The sequence below is a fragment of the Bos indicus genome, chromosome 19 (assembly GCF_029378745.1).
Source record: "Bos indicus isolate NIAB-ARS_2022 breed Sahiwal x Tharparkar chromosome 19, NIAB-ARS_B.indTharparkar_mat_pri_1.0, whole genome shotgun sequence".
NCBI lineage: Eukaryota > Metazoa > Chordata > Mammalia > Artiodactyla > Bovidae > Bos > Bos indicus.
Genome location: NC_091778.1, coordinates 50,340,237 through 50,354,968, shown reverse-complemented (window position 1 = coordinate 50,354,968; position 14,732 = coordinate 50,340,237). Strand labels below are relative to the sequence as shown.

The following is a 14,732-nucleotide window of genomic DNA, read 5'->3' as shown; positions in this document are numbered from 1 at the left end:
GTGTTACAGGTTTTCAGATTTTCCTTATTATTGATGACCTGGACAGGTTTTGAGGATTGCTGGCCAGGGACTTAAAAGAATGCTCTCAACATGGATTTGTCTTGTGTTCTTCTTAGAGTTAGCCTTGTGTTGTGTATTTGGGGAGGAAGACCACAAAGATGAAGTGCCCTCCTCGTCATCTTATCCAGAGTACCAGCCACCAGCATGATTTATCACCAGTGATATTAACTTGGGTCATCTGATTGAGGCAGTATTTGTCTGGTTTCTCTCTTGTAAAATTACTCCTCCCACCCATACTATGGTTTGGGGGAGAGAGTCACTGTGCATAGCCCACTTAGGCCATCAGGAGTCACAGTCCACCTCCTTGCGGGAGCATTGATCTATATACGTTATTTGGATTCCTGCACAGATTTGTGTATTCTTATTTATTCAGTCGTGTATATCAGGACTCATGGATATATATTTTACACTTTGCGTCATATTTTGATTGCTGCTGCTGCTGCTAAGTCGCTTCAGTCATGTCCGACTCTGTGCGACCCCAGAGACGGCAGCCCACCAGGCTCCCTCGTGCCTGGGATTCTCCAGGCAAGAACACTGGAGTGGGTTGCCATTTCCTTCTCCAATGCATGAAAGTGAAAAGTGAAGGTGAAGTCACTCAGTCGTGTCCGTCTCTTTGTGACCCCATGGACTGCAACCTACCAGGCTCCTCCATCCATGGGGTTTCCAGGCAAGAGTACTGGAGTGGGGTGCCATTGCCTTCTCTGATTTTGATTACTGCCTTATTTATTTTGCTGCTCAGTGTTTTTATTTTTATTCCCTGCTTTGTAACAAATAATGAATTATATGACATTTAAAAAAAATAAATAGTACAGGGACTTCCCTGTACTTCTTCAAAAACTAGTAGATTTAGTTAACAAGAGTTATATTTATTCATATCTGGTAGTTGAAAGTATCTTTTATCATTAGATCTGGGTTTTTTTAATGTGTATTTTTTTCCATCAGATAAGTTTTACTCATCAGAATTCTTTGGGGAGGTTGATAATTGTACTAATATAATTAAGAGGATCACTTCCCCTCTTAATTTCCTTTTATGGATCCCAGCATTGCAATTGACAAATCCCTTTTTACTCTCTTGCAGTCTCAGCTTTTAGTATAGTAATAATGAGCCATGCTGTCCCCTAAAAAGCAATGTGGAATGTGTTTTTATCAGGTGTTGAATTAGAAATATTTTCTAGAGTGAACTCATCTGTGTACAAAATTATATATATAGTAGTATCATCTTAATCATGGGCTTCCCTGGTGGCTCAGTTGGTGAAGAGTACTCCTGCAGTGCAGGAGACCCAGGTTCAATCCCTGGGTCAGGAGGAATCCCCTGGAGAAGGGAATAGCTACCCACTCCAGTATTCTTGCCTGGAGAATTCCATGGACAGAGGAGCCTGGCAGCTACAGTCCACGGGGTCGAAAGAGTCGGACACGACTGAGCGAGTAACACTTCCTCATCTTAAGTAAAGAACAAAGCCAATATAGAAATGGATAATTAAAATGTTTAGTGGTCTGACTGGGGGGAATGTCAAACTGAAAATGAATTTGTGGAGGAATTGGTTACTTTCATTTGAATTACCATGTGATGGAGTACTACACATTGGAGAATGTATGAGGTACCATGCCAAAACAGTACCTGGGTTATTGAGGTACTTAAATTCTCTTCCTCTGAATAATCAACTGGGTGAATAATCAGCTTTTATCACTAAAAAATAACTAATCAGCATAGTAGGATTATAGTTACTTTCTGTTTTATATTTTTCAAATTTCCTACAATAAGCATGTTATATTTCATGTAATTCAGCCTGTGATGTACTTTTAAAAATCACTTAAACCTTTTGTAATAATCAGAAATAGAGCTTTGAGCATTAGGGCGCAATATATTCTTAGAGATATGTGGCCACAGCTTGTGGACAGCTACCCTCTTAGTACAGCTGAATTTAATTTAAATAAGGTAAAGTGTACCTTGAATTTAATGGTGAGATCTAGACAACAAGTGACATTTTTCTTCTCTTTTTTCTCCCCCCTTCCCCTTTTTTTTGCTAAGGTACAACCAACCTGGTACTAAAGGTGGAGGGATTCACAAGAATTGAAAATTGATGGGGAAGAGAAGGGGAAACTAACATTTTTGAGTACCTACTGTGGGCCAGGTGTTCATCTAGATGTTATACAAGCCTTTAATCCTCTCAGCAACTTTCTAAGGAATGTATTGGCAATGAATTAAACATTCAGATAGAAGAATTTCCTATTAAAACACCGATCTGCCACCATTATCTTTATTTGCTCTCTCTGGGAACCAAAATCTTGGCTATAATAGTTTAGGAGCATCCAGTCCAGGTAAATACCTAAAATAATATCTAGTGGTGTTAATTGGGGGTTTTATGAGATTAAAGAAAACAGACTACTGGGCTCCTGAAATAGCCAAGAATAATTTACAGTATCTTATCAATGATCTCAGAATCCCAGCTTATCCTTATGACTTTTCTTTTTTAACTTCACAAATAGCATAAATCCTTTCACATTTTCATCTCTCTGGTTGTTATATACATATATGTCCACTTCAGGAGAGTTTAATTCAGTTTTTTGGTGGGTTTTTTTTTTTTTTCTGAATATTTTTTCTGTTTTTTTCCCCTCATATTTTTGAAATTGTCAAATATACAGAAAGTTAAAAGAATTATCCAGTACATAAGCCTACCATCTAGATTCTAAAATTTATTATATATTTGTAACTGTAAATAGTTCGTTTTATCATATACCCTTTTGGTGATTGTGTTTTGTAATGCTTTATTCTGCTTGTTTGAAAGAAGTTTATTTTTGGAATAAATTTTTTTTCTGAGAGAAGATGACTTTTAATATTTGGTAGGTTAATTCTATTTAATTTTGAAATATTCCTGCAAAGTATAGACTACTATACATGTTTATTGAGGATGCATATTTATTACAGATCAGATACAACCTAGACCAATTATTTCTTCTGTCACCCCCTTAATGTTTTTTTTTTTCCCCTCCCCACTTTTTTGGTGTGTTTCTTTTAAGGCTGTGAGTACTGTAGGTCTTGAGCTGAAAATACAGACATATATACTGATAATTATTTGTATACTTGATCGAGTGGATAACAGGATAGACTATTAAAATTAGAACCTTTATAGAAAGGTTGACCTTTGGTCATCCTACCTGTGCTTTCTACCTAATTTAGGTGATCTGATTTATAGTTGTTGTTTTTTTAACTCTATCCTCATTATGTGGCAGGGTGGAAGTTGGTTGAATGTGTAACACTTTGATCAGGATGGAGCTATATTTTAAAGTAAGAAATAATATGGCTCTAAGAAAAGCAGGTAATTGGTGAATAAATTTTTTTTCCAAATAAAAAGTTCTTTTCACAGTAATTGAGATACTTCCATTGTTTAGTGTATATAGCACGAGTAAATGCATTAGGGTTAGTAGGAACTGAAAGCAGTGTAGATGTATAGATAGGTAACAGGATATAAGGAAATGATGTAAAAAAAGGATCCTGGGGTGATGGTGAAGACAGAAAATATATGTATTAGAATTCCTTCTGTTTGAAATTGTCCTATAGCTGACTTAGATGTTTCTATAATCACTGACTTAGAATTCTTATGGGATTTAGGAGCATGAAGGTGAGAGAAAGAGAGTAAGGAATTAACTCCAGCCATCTCAAAGATAATCTTTTAAGCAGAGAGGTCAGTGTTTTTCAGTGATGACTTTACAAGGTTTTTCTAATCCTAGGAAACCTACAATTTAGGAAACACGGATGAAAATGAAGGTAGAGAACATTTAAAGAAAGGAAATGTAAACAAATTTAAAAATCCCAAAAGAGGTACCATGGGTGCCCAGCTTTGGCGTTAATGTTTCTTCTTGTTCACAAACACTATTTCTCATGGGAGTACAGTTTAGCAATTCTGAAACTGGTTTACTGTGAATAATAGGGTTAACCAAATAAATAGATAAATTGTAATGAAAGCAACTTCTGTCAGACAGTGAATTTACAAAAAAACAGCAGATCCATGCTTGAACGAACCACACACGTACTCCCCGCTACACACAGACAGATACAGAAATAATAAAGATGTATATATACGTAGGTTAATATACGTATATACATTCCCTGGGTCTGTGGTGACGAGAGAAGCAGTGACACCCCACTAGTAAGAAGAACACATAGTGCCTAGATCACGACTTCTAAATCTCTTTCTCCAATTAAAAAAAAGTCAAGATTCCTTGAGAGGTGGTATATTCTAGGGCTGGGGCAGAGAACACCCAAGGTGAGCCTGGAGCATCTTGTAGTGTTGGAAAGTAAGGAAGGAGGGAAGGGAAGTGTGTTTAAAAGATACAGGACTCCCCTGGAAAAGCTCCCAGTGGCCAAAAGCTGGACCAGTTTGAGCAGCAAAGTAAAACACGATAGTGTTGTATTATGATGTAAAGAACATCAGTATCCAGGGATCTGTGTTGCTGTTCCTTGTGGTCTGCACCCGTGTTATGGTCTCACTGCACCGAGGTTGAGAGGAAATTAGAGCCATTAGGCGTTAGTGACATTCAGAAAGCTATGGGATTTCAGATAGAAATGTTTAATGGGCCTTTGTTTTCTTATTTTACGGTGGAGGACCGAAGGTTAAGTAGCCTGCCCAGCTCACGCAGTTAAGGCAGGTCTGTACTAGGTCATGGGTCTCTAGGTTTTTGTCACCGTGCCACACTGCACAGACTGTGGGTCTGTGTCAGCTTACAGTTTTTCTTACATGGCAGAGGATATTACAGTAATCTGTAGCAATCTCAATTTTAAAAGACTGTTTTCTAGCTGTGAAGATAACCAAATTGGTCAAGTTCTCTTAGGTATCAAACTGTTACTGGTAATCTCGATCCTTGTTTCAGAGTTCTTAATGTGTTTAACAAATTTATCTTTTAATAGCTTGTATTGAAACTCTTAAGTAACACTTGTAGTACCTTATACTTGGTAATATGGAAACACAATTTTTTATTTGTTTTATTATAGAAGAAATTTTGGAATCCATAAGAGCCAAAAAGGGAGACATTGATATTGTTAAAAGCCCAGAAGAAATAGACAAGGACAAGAATGAGACTGAGACTAGTAACTCCAAAGATGCTGAGAAAAGCAGAGAGGAATTGGAAGACCAGATTGTTGAAAAAGACAGTGATGACAAAACACCAGATGACGTCGATCCCGAGCAAGGAAAATCTGAGGGTAAAGACATTACTTGGTTAAAAAGAATATTTCATCAGTGTTATTTAGGAAATCTCCAATTTTACTTGCAAAATGAAAATGAGGTGTTTTTTTTTTTTTTTTTTTACAAACAACTATTTAATTTTACATTTCTAAAGAGATTAGTATATCCTTCCTCCTTATAACATGTATAACCATTGTAATGAGTTTTATATATTGGTGGATTTGCTATGATTTTATATCCACATCTCTATACTTCTTAATAAGGTACGATTTCCCTATGAGATTTGTTGGTGAAAAATCACTGTTTTTCTATCAGAATATACACTTTTGGGTGATAAAAAATGTTCCTTCTTATGTTGACTACTTAAACATTCTTAATAATACCAAATATTCTTAACTACCCTTTGGATTACCTGCTGCAAAAATATCCCAGAATCTAATTGCTTCAGTATGGCCATTGAATAGAAGCCAGGTGTTTTGGTGCTCATTCATTTTCAGTAGATGACTGAATGTGGCCATTTGTCCTCGAGCAATTTTAAAGGGTATCGTTAAAGTTTTGTTGTGCATTTTACTGTAGAGCCAACAGAAGTTGGGGATAAAGGTAACTCTGTGTCAGCAAATCTTGGCGACAACACAACAAATGCTTCTTCCGAAGAGACTGTTCCCTCTGAAGGGAGGAGTCCCATGGGGTGTGTCTCAGAAACCCACGATAGCAGCAACATGGCAGAGAAGAAGGTGGCATCTGAGCTCCCCCAGGACGTGCCAGGTACAGAGGGCAGTGTATCAATGCCTCTGTAATGGGGGGAAGTCCTTCCCTTGAGTAGTGAGAGCTGAATGTCACCTAAAACCTTAAAGTACGTGTTCATCATGCTGCTTGCTTACATCAGTGCCATCCCTGACCGCTAAATTGTCACCTAACATTGGGAGTTTGACAGATGTTCCTGCATTTAGTGCTTGAAACTCATCATAATCTTCATGCTTTTTTAAAGTTCATTTAGCTGTTTTTGTTTAATAGACTTATTTGTATATTTTATCACCAGACCATAGTGGCAGATATTTTGGTTTTAAGTACTCACATGCTAATGGCTCAGTGTTGAATGATTTGACCGTTCCAGTTCTGTATGTACTAACAGATTAATTTTATGTTTGCATGTGGTCATGTAAGTTTCTTTTTAACAACATTTCAAACCATAATATTGTAATAGAAAACCATTGTCATGTATTTTGATATGAAAATGTGAGTTAACCAGTAATACTTTAAGCTTATTAAAATTAATACTCAGAGTAAGTTATATCACATCAAGAATGTTGTTATGCCTTTCCTTTTGCCTTTTTTAAAAAAGAAAAAATTTTATCATAGGAGCTTGATGTATTTTTTTTTTAATGTATTTTTTTAAGAAGGCAAATTAGAAAATTAGATGAGCAAAACAAGAAAATACTGGTGATCCTATGGAAAGTCAGTAATTGTAGTTAATACTGTGATGGAAACCCTGAAAGAGTTCTTTTGTAGTCCTTCTGGTGGAAATGTAGGGATGGCTTATTGTGATTTGAACTTGCAGTTCCCTGGTGACTAAGGATGTTGAACTCCTTTAGTGTGTGTGTGCATGTACGTGCGACTGTGCACACATGTGCTTCTGTGTGTGTGTGTCGTTTGGATACCTTCTGTTTTGAAGTGCCTATCAGTTCTTTTGTTCATTTTCCATGACGTGGTTTCTTTTTTTGTCTGTGGTTATTGCATAGACTGGGCTAGGTTCAGTCCCTCTTCTCTGTCCTGACTGGAAGCAAAAGTTTTTACATTGATTTTTTAAATAATGTTGACCCAATCTCATATTCCTGGAATAAATACAACTTTGTTGTGACATATTTTTGTTCTTAAATATTGTTGCATTCCATTTTTAATATTTTAGAATTTTTGCATCAGCTTTCATGAATGAAATTGACATGTAGTTCTCCTTTTCTGATAATGTCTATGTCAGGATTTGATGCCTAGATTACATTGGCCTTATAAAATGAATTTTTATTTTACAATTTCCCACTTTTCCTTTTGTCTGCAAGGGTTTCTGTGGGTGGGTGTTGTTTATTCCTTAAATGTTTGCTAAAGTCTTTTGGTCCTGGAGTTTTCATTGTGGGAAAGTTATTGTAGATTTCATTTCTTGGGCAGATAGTGAAGTATTCATGTCTTCTGTTGATTTCTTGTGTCAATTTTCTTAAGTTTTATTTTTCTAAGAATATACCATTTCATTTAAATTTTAAATTTTACTGACATGATAACTGTTTTTAAGTGTCTATAGCATCTGTAGTGATGTTCCCTTTTTTCAATCCAGAAATTGGTTAATCATTTCATGAGACTATTAATTTTTATGAGTCTTTTAAAAAAATAACTTTGGGATTCCTTTTAATTTCTTTTCATTCTTGTGAGTTATTTCTCCCTGCCTTTTTTTCCCTGTTAACCATTCTATTGAGTTACAATTGATACACAAAAAGCTGTACATATTTAATGTGTACAACTTGATGAGTTTGGAGATAAAGATGTACCTGTGAAACCATCACTGTAATCTGTGGCATAAACATCTGTCACCTCCAAAAGTTTCTCATACACTCTTTATTAAAATTTTTTCTTCTCACTTAATGGATGCTTTTATAACTTGCTGTCATCAAGGCTATACATTTCCCTCTGTATACTGCTGTAGCTTCATTTCACTAACTTTAATATGTTATTTTGTCTTTATCATTCAGTTTAAAATACTTTCTGATTTCTGTTATATATTTTTTTAATCCATTGCTTATTTAGAAATCTGTTGTTTAGCACCCAGACATTTAGAGATTTGCTAGTTATATTTTTGTTATTGATTTCTGGTTTGACAAACTGGAGTCAGAGAACATTCTGTGCATGATTTAAGATTTGCTGAGGCTTGTTTTGTGGTCCCAACATTTGGTTAATATTGATAAACTATCTCCTATACACTTGAAAGAAAGTGTTAATCACTCAGTCAGGTGTTAGACACTCTGTCGTGTCACTCAGGCTCTTTGCAACGCCCTGGACTGTAACCCGCCAGGCTCCTCTGTCCACGGTTCTCCAGGCAAGAATGCTGGAGTGGATTGCCATTTCCTCCTCCAATATGCACTTGAGACATATATTTTTAGTTTTGGGGTACTGTACAGAACAGTTAGGTCAGGGTTTTCAATTGTGTTGTTCATGTCTGTGTTTTTGCTATTTCCTTCCCTCTCTGCAAGATACTTTTAAGTTACTTTTTTTAATGTGTTGCCTTTTTATCTTTCAAATGTTTTTAGTTTTGCATTATATAGTTGGAGCCTGTGTTATTAGGTGCACATAATTTTTATTGTTGAATTAATTTTATCTTTGTGAAATACCCTTTATTGTTAATAATGTTACTAAATACAGTAGCTTTCTTTTGATTAGCATTTGTATTGGATATCTTTTCTAGAATAGAAAGATACTTAAAAATAACCTGAGAATTTAGACTCTTTAAATACATCTGCTTTAGAATTTTTTAGAAATACATACATACACATAAATATATACATATATGCGTATGTATCTTTATTTATTTCCAGCTGTATTTTGTCACGTCTTGTCAGACAGCACTGTCATTGTCTTACGCTAGATGACATTATGCAAAGGAAGAATTACAAATCTGTGATCTAAAAACTAAAGGCATGAAACATAAGAAAAATGGACAGATTTCATGATTTCAAGTTGGGTATGATCAGTGATGAGAAAGATTTTATGTAGCTGAGACTGAAGTTTAATCTGAGGTTTAGACTGTATTTTGAGAGAGGTTTGTAGACATCACTTTAAAAAGTTAATCTCTGAATATCTATTCCTCAGATCTTCCCGCCACCGCCCTGCCCCCACCCTCCACCCCGCATCTCTACTCCAAACATTTCACTTCAGCTCATGAAAATGGTTATGTTGCCAAAAATGATGCCTTATAGCAAGTATACTGTTTATTATTCAGCATAACTCCTTTGTAGTTAACAAAAAGCTCAATTTCAGAGTTATACTTTTGTTCTGGATTTTAGATTAGAAACTTTTTATACCAGAGTGTCAATTTTTTCAGTTTATAAGAGAAGAGAGGGGCATGTCTTTCTAGTATCTTAACCTCAAATGTACTACAGAGAATTTGTATTCAAATCTATAATGCAGACAGCATTTGTTTTTATTTAAGTTATGCCTCTAGATTTAATGCCTGGGACTAAGAAGATAGTAGCAATAGATAAAACTGGCTTTATATCCATAACTATTTAAACTGCTTTGAAAATGTTTCCGTAGACATATTGGAACTCTAGCAACTATAAAGTTGAATAATAAGAACATTTTATTTAATCTGTTTCTTTTGGGATAAAGATAGTACTTTGCTTTAGGTTTTGATTTTATTATCAGGAAATTAGTGGATAGAAGAGGCTGCTGATACTGGATGCTGAACTGATGTATTATGGGTTTACCTCATTGAGTTGATTAATAATAGCTTTTGGAGGTTCTGCAGCAAAATGTTACTCTTTTGTTTCTTTTTTTTTTTTAACATGTTTGGTTTTAGTTTCTAGTCTGGTTGAAGGAGAGGACAATTGGTGGGTAATAAACCTTCTTTGTGGTGTCTTAAAGCAAATGCTTGAGATTTCTTTAATCTTATAGCCTAATGAAGTAAAGTGGTCAAGAGTTCTAGAACCATTGAAAAACAAAGTCACAATTCTAAACTGAAATGGAGGAGAACCTAAGGCGAATTAACTTGGGACAAGTTAACAAAAGTGCTGTGTGTTATGAGTTACAGGAGTCCTCAGCTCATTAGCACCTTGAAAGTTTAAACAGATAAATTCTGAGCTCAGTCTTTTCAGGATCAAAATATCTGGGGATAGGATTGATTGCCTATTTTATGATGTACACTCTCTGTAGGATTTTTTGGTGGGTAGTGTTAGGAAATACATATTTCAGAAAAGAAAAAGACCAATTCACGTTGACATTTCAAATTCAGATTGATGATTGCATAGTTTTTTTTTTTTTTAACACTTGTATCTTTTTCTTTATACTGAGTGGCTTAGTTCCTAACAACAGTAGCTTAATTATATATTTGCTTTATCCTGATTCAGATGTTAATTAATAATTATATATTATTATTACATTATAATTATCAATATACTGATATGCATTTATAACAGTAATACAAAGAAATGTTTTAAACAGCATAGAATTTCATAATACCAATGTTACTGCTCACAGTAAGATTTCATAATGGCATTTAAGGTTTTTTCAGCTTTTCATCTTTGTACCGTATTTCCAGTAAGACTGTATAGTCAAAATTCTGTGTTCCAAAGTCACTTGAAATGATTTTTTTCTCTGTGCAGTTATGCCAACAACTTGATGCACAGTTAGACTTTTTTTGTTTCCATTGGTTTTCACTTTTTAGGGGTTGCATTTCTAACTAAATACAAAACATTTACGTGATTCCAAAGTCCAGCTGTGTGTAACTATATCTGTTCAGAGAATTTTCACTTTCATTCCTTCCCTCTGTAGGTAACCATGTCCTTCCTTTCCCTTATAGGTAGCCATTTTTATTAATTTTTCGTTAGTGATTTTTTTTTGGGTATAGAAAGGAAAAATATATCCATAAATTCATATTTCTCTCCTTTTCTTACATGATGTTGGCATACTCTAAGTGCTCTTCTGCATATTTCTTTATACATTTAATCTTGAGATCAGTTTGTATGTGGATATAATGATCCCCTCAGTCCTTGTTATGGTACATGGTATTTTACTGTATGTTCCATCTTTTATTCAGCCAGTACCGTATTGATGGGCATTTGCTTTTTCTGGTCTTTTGCCATTATAGTGCTACAGTGAATACCTCTGCAAATAAGCAGTGTAGTGTTTCTGCCCGTGAATTTTGGGATAGATTTATAGACGTGGGATTGCTAGGTTAAGAGTAGTTGCAACTGTAATTTTTCTGGGTATCGTCAATTCCCTTCTATCCACTTGGTACCCTTTTGCCACTCCCACAGCAGTGTGTGCAGTACCTCTTAAGCTCCTGCCTCTCTACCTGAGCATAGCATGAGACTTGAATTTTTGGCCCATTTGGTAGCTGGGAGGTAGTTTCTCCATACAGTTTTATTTTGCATTTCTTTTAGTTTTAATTAAATGAGTCTATTTCCATGTTTAAAGGCCATTTTCATTTCTTTTGTCACTGTTCATATAGTTTTCCCATTTTTCTATCAGGTTGTTGGTTTTTTCCTTCAAGACGAAGTTTAGGAACTCATAATATATTACAGATAGTCTTTGTGATACACTGTCAATCACTTTCAGGTGACTGGTATAAAAGCTAACTTAATAGTGGCAAAATGAAATACACAAGGAGGCTCTAGATTTTTGAACTACCAGGAAACGACATTTGAGTTCAAGGCTTTCAGTTCATGGTAGTGTTCATTTTGGTCTTTCAGCAACTACACTCTTATTGATACTGTTAGGTTCTTAAAATTAACAATCACTTAAGCATTACCTTGTAGTTAAATTTGGGGATATAGAATTCAGGCAGGAAAACCTTAGAGATAAGTAATCCTGTTTAATTCTATTTAGAATACTGTTTGAAGGCTTTTTGAAAAGTAAGAATATAAATTTCTGATTTTGAGGGATTTTCTCCACTAAATTACTTCTGCAGTATCTGGCACATCATAACATAAATTCTGTGAGATAGTTATATCACTTGACTCTGACAGATGGTCTTTGTACTGTGTATTGAGTTAATGCTGAGAGACTTAAAAGACACTTCACAGGGTGTTATTTACAAATTTCTTTTCATACATTGCATTATTCATACATGAGCAGCTTTTTCTTTTTAAAATCTGGCTTTGTAATGCAACCCTAAAACAATTAAATGTCTTTTCTGACAATTAGTTATTTTTGATGTGATTTCCAATTTAAAAATCAGATATTCTATTTTTCTAGAAGAACCTAACAAGACATGTGACAGCAGTAACCCTAGTGCCACCACTGCCTCCATCCAGCCTAACCTGGAGCACAGTAACAGCAGCAGTGAGCTAAGCTCTTCCCAGAGCGAGCCTGCCAAGGCAGCCGATGACCCTGAAAATGGAGAAAGAGAGTCCCATACACCTGTCTCTATTCAAGAAGAGATAGGTAAGGATACACTTCATACAGCGAAAGGAACTTTTTTTTTTTTTAATTTTTAATTTTTTAAAATACAAGTTTGATGGGGGTGGGAAGATTTGGATTTTCTTTCTTTTTTTTTTTTTTTTTTAAAGCATAAGTAACACTTGGACTCAGTGCTTTTGTTTTTAAAAAACAAACATATAGGAAAAAAATTCATCTATTTCACACCCTCTCCCCAAAGGTAACCACCATTAATTGGAATTGTATCTTTCTCCGTGTAGTTACATTTATGTATGTATGCTTAGAAAAAACACTTTTTTTAAAAAATATATAAACGGAATCATTCTGCACGTATTGTCTGCATCTTGCTTTTTTCACTCAGTAATACATGTAGGGGTTCTTTTCATGTAATAAATTGAATTTATTCTTTTTAACTGCTGCGTGATATGCCACAGTACAGATGAACCATAATTCATTTACTGTTTCTCTATTAATGGACATCTAGGCTGTTAACAGTTTTTTCCTTATTACAACTAGTGGTGCTTTTTAACATCCTCAACATGTATCTTTGTCTACTTATGTAAGTATTTCTGGCAGTGTAGGTACAGTAAGTGGAATTGCTGGATCATATGGTAGGTACATTTTTAAAATAGTGATGGCTATTGCTTAATTGTACATTAAAAGAAATGTATACTAATAATTTACATATATATGTATTTCTTCACATTTTCACCTTTTGCATTTTGGCCAGTGGTATTTCATGAAAAAATTTGCATATCTCTGCTTACTAATGTGGTTGAATTTCTTTTCATGTGTTTGCTGAACTTTCTGTGAATTGCTTATTCATGTCTTTTGCTCACTTTTTCCTCTTGACTTTTGATATTCCCCAATGAGTTTTAGGAACGCTTTATGTATTTTGGGTATTAATTTTTTATTTTACCTCTATACTTAAATAGGCATTGCTTGTTTTGTACAGAAAGTTTTTACGTTTTTTTATGCATTTAAATCTATCTTTTTCTTTAGGATTTCTCTGGATTTTGTGTCTTGCTAAGTAAGGAAGACCATCTCTATCCCAGGAACATACATATATATTACAGTAATTTCACCTAATACTTTATAACTTTGTCTTTAATCCTGCTGGTGTGTAATTTTGTGTATGAGATGGAAATCTATTTTAATTAAAACCTTTTCAATTGCAAGTGACCAAACTAGCTTAAACTAGCTTAAGTGAAAAGGGAATTTAATTACCTCATGTAATTGGGAAGTCCAAGCCATCATCAGGCATAACTGGACCCCCAGGTATCAAAACTCTTTCCATTTTCCTCTTTCTGTCTCAACTTTTTGGATCTGCATATGTTTGTGTCTTAACCTCATTCTCTCCTAATACAGACAGGCTTTTCCCAAGTGGCAGGGAAGATGGCCTCAGCGGTTTGTATTCATAAGTTTCCATGGTCTGTGACCCAAAGGCAAGGCCCCTACTTCTGCTCCAAATCAAAAGTGCTTGAGGAAGGAATTTGAGTGGCCTATTGGACATATTGTTCCCACCCTGTGGCCAGGGCAGGCAAGGTATTATGATTGATGGCTCCAGCAAAAGTATATGATTGGAGTGGGGTAGGAATGGTTTTCCAAATAGAGAGAGATGTGAAGTCAGGAAACAGTGAATATCCACAGTTCCACCCTAACTCAGGACAAGCATGTGTATCCAAACTCAGAAGCGCTTCTGCCTAACATAATGCAAAGGTCTCACCCACAACTGAAAATTGTTTCAAAAACTTCTGTCCCCAAATTACACCTGATAACATTGTATCTAGGATTTCTGTGTATTGTGTGTACTATTTTGATTACATCTGGACGTGGCTTACCTTGATCTTACAATCCATGAGCCAGGTTATGAGTTTTAACTACCTGTAACACTCATTATCCTGATGGTGGACGGTATTCTCCGATAAACCTGGCTGGCATTTTCTGGGACATTCTCCGGGAGGATGGATATGGACAAGATGTGAGAAGAACATGGCAAGATCCCCTTGCTGGAGGCAATCCTGCTTTACCAGCCTAGGTCCACCTGTCAGGGATGGCCTGCTGGAAATTGCTGTAGGTTTGAATAATTATACATCCTGTTTGACAGGTTTGGAGTTTTTTCTGGCAGTCATACCCCTTGTATATTGCTTGGACCCCCAGCTCGTACCTAATGCCCAGAAACTTGGCTCGGGGTACCTGAAAGTAAACCCCCTTCACTTACCCAGTTTGTCAGCCCTAGCCCTCAGGTGAGCAAAGTCTGTATAGCTCCTGCCTCTTGACATCATTAAACAAAGAGTTAGGGAGACTAGGGTTGAGCAGCTCTGGACTCTGCCTGCAGGCTGCATCACTGTG

General features: G+C 35.6%; 1 protein-coding gene across 16 annotated transcripts in view; it reads left to right on the top strand.

The window, feature by feature from the left end:
- BPTF (bromodomain PHD finger transcription factor) overlaps positions 1-14,732 on the top strand; it is a 133,336-nt gene that overhangs the window by 56,854 nt on the left and 61,750 nt on the right. For 9 of the 16 annotated variants that reach the window (XM_070773814.1, XM_070773809.1, XM_070773811.1 and 6 more), the window contains exons 4-6: positions 5,051-5,260; positions 5,820-6,008; positions 12,198-12,386. In XM_070773814.1, the coding sequence (XP_070629915.1) occupies positions 5,051-5,260; positions 5,820-6,008; positions 12,198-12,386 (588 nt within the window). Of the gene's footprint in view, positions 1-2,154; positions 2,380-5,050; positions 5,261-5,819; positions 6,009-12,197; positions 12,387-14,732 lie in introns of those variants that run through there. The other 7 variants (XM_070773819.1, XM_070773822.1, XM_070773824.1 and 4 more) reach the window with 6 other exon arrangements.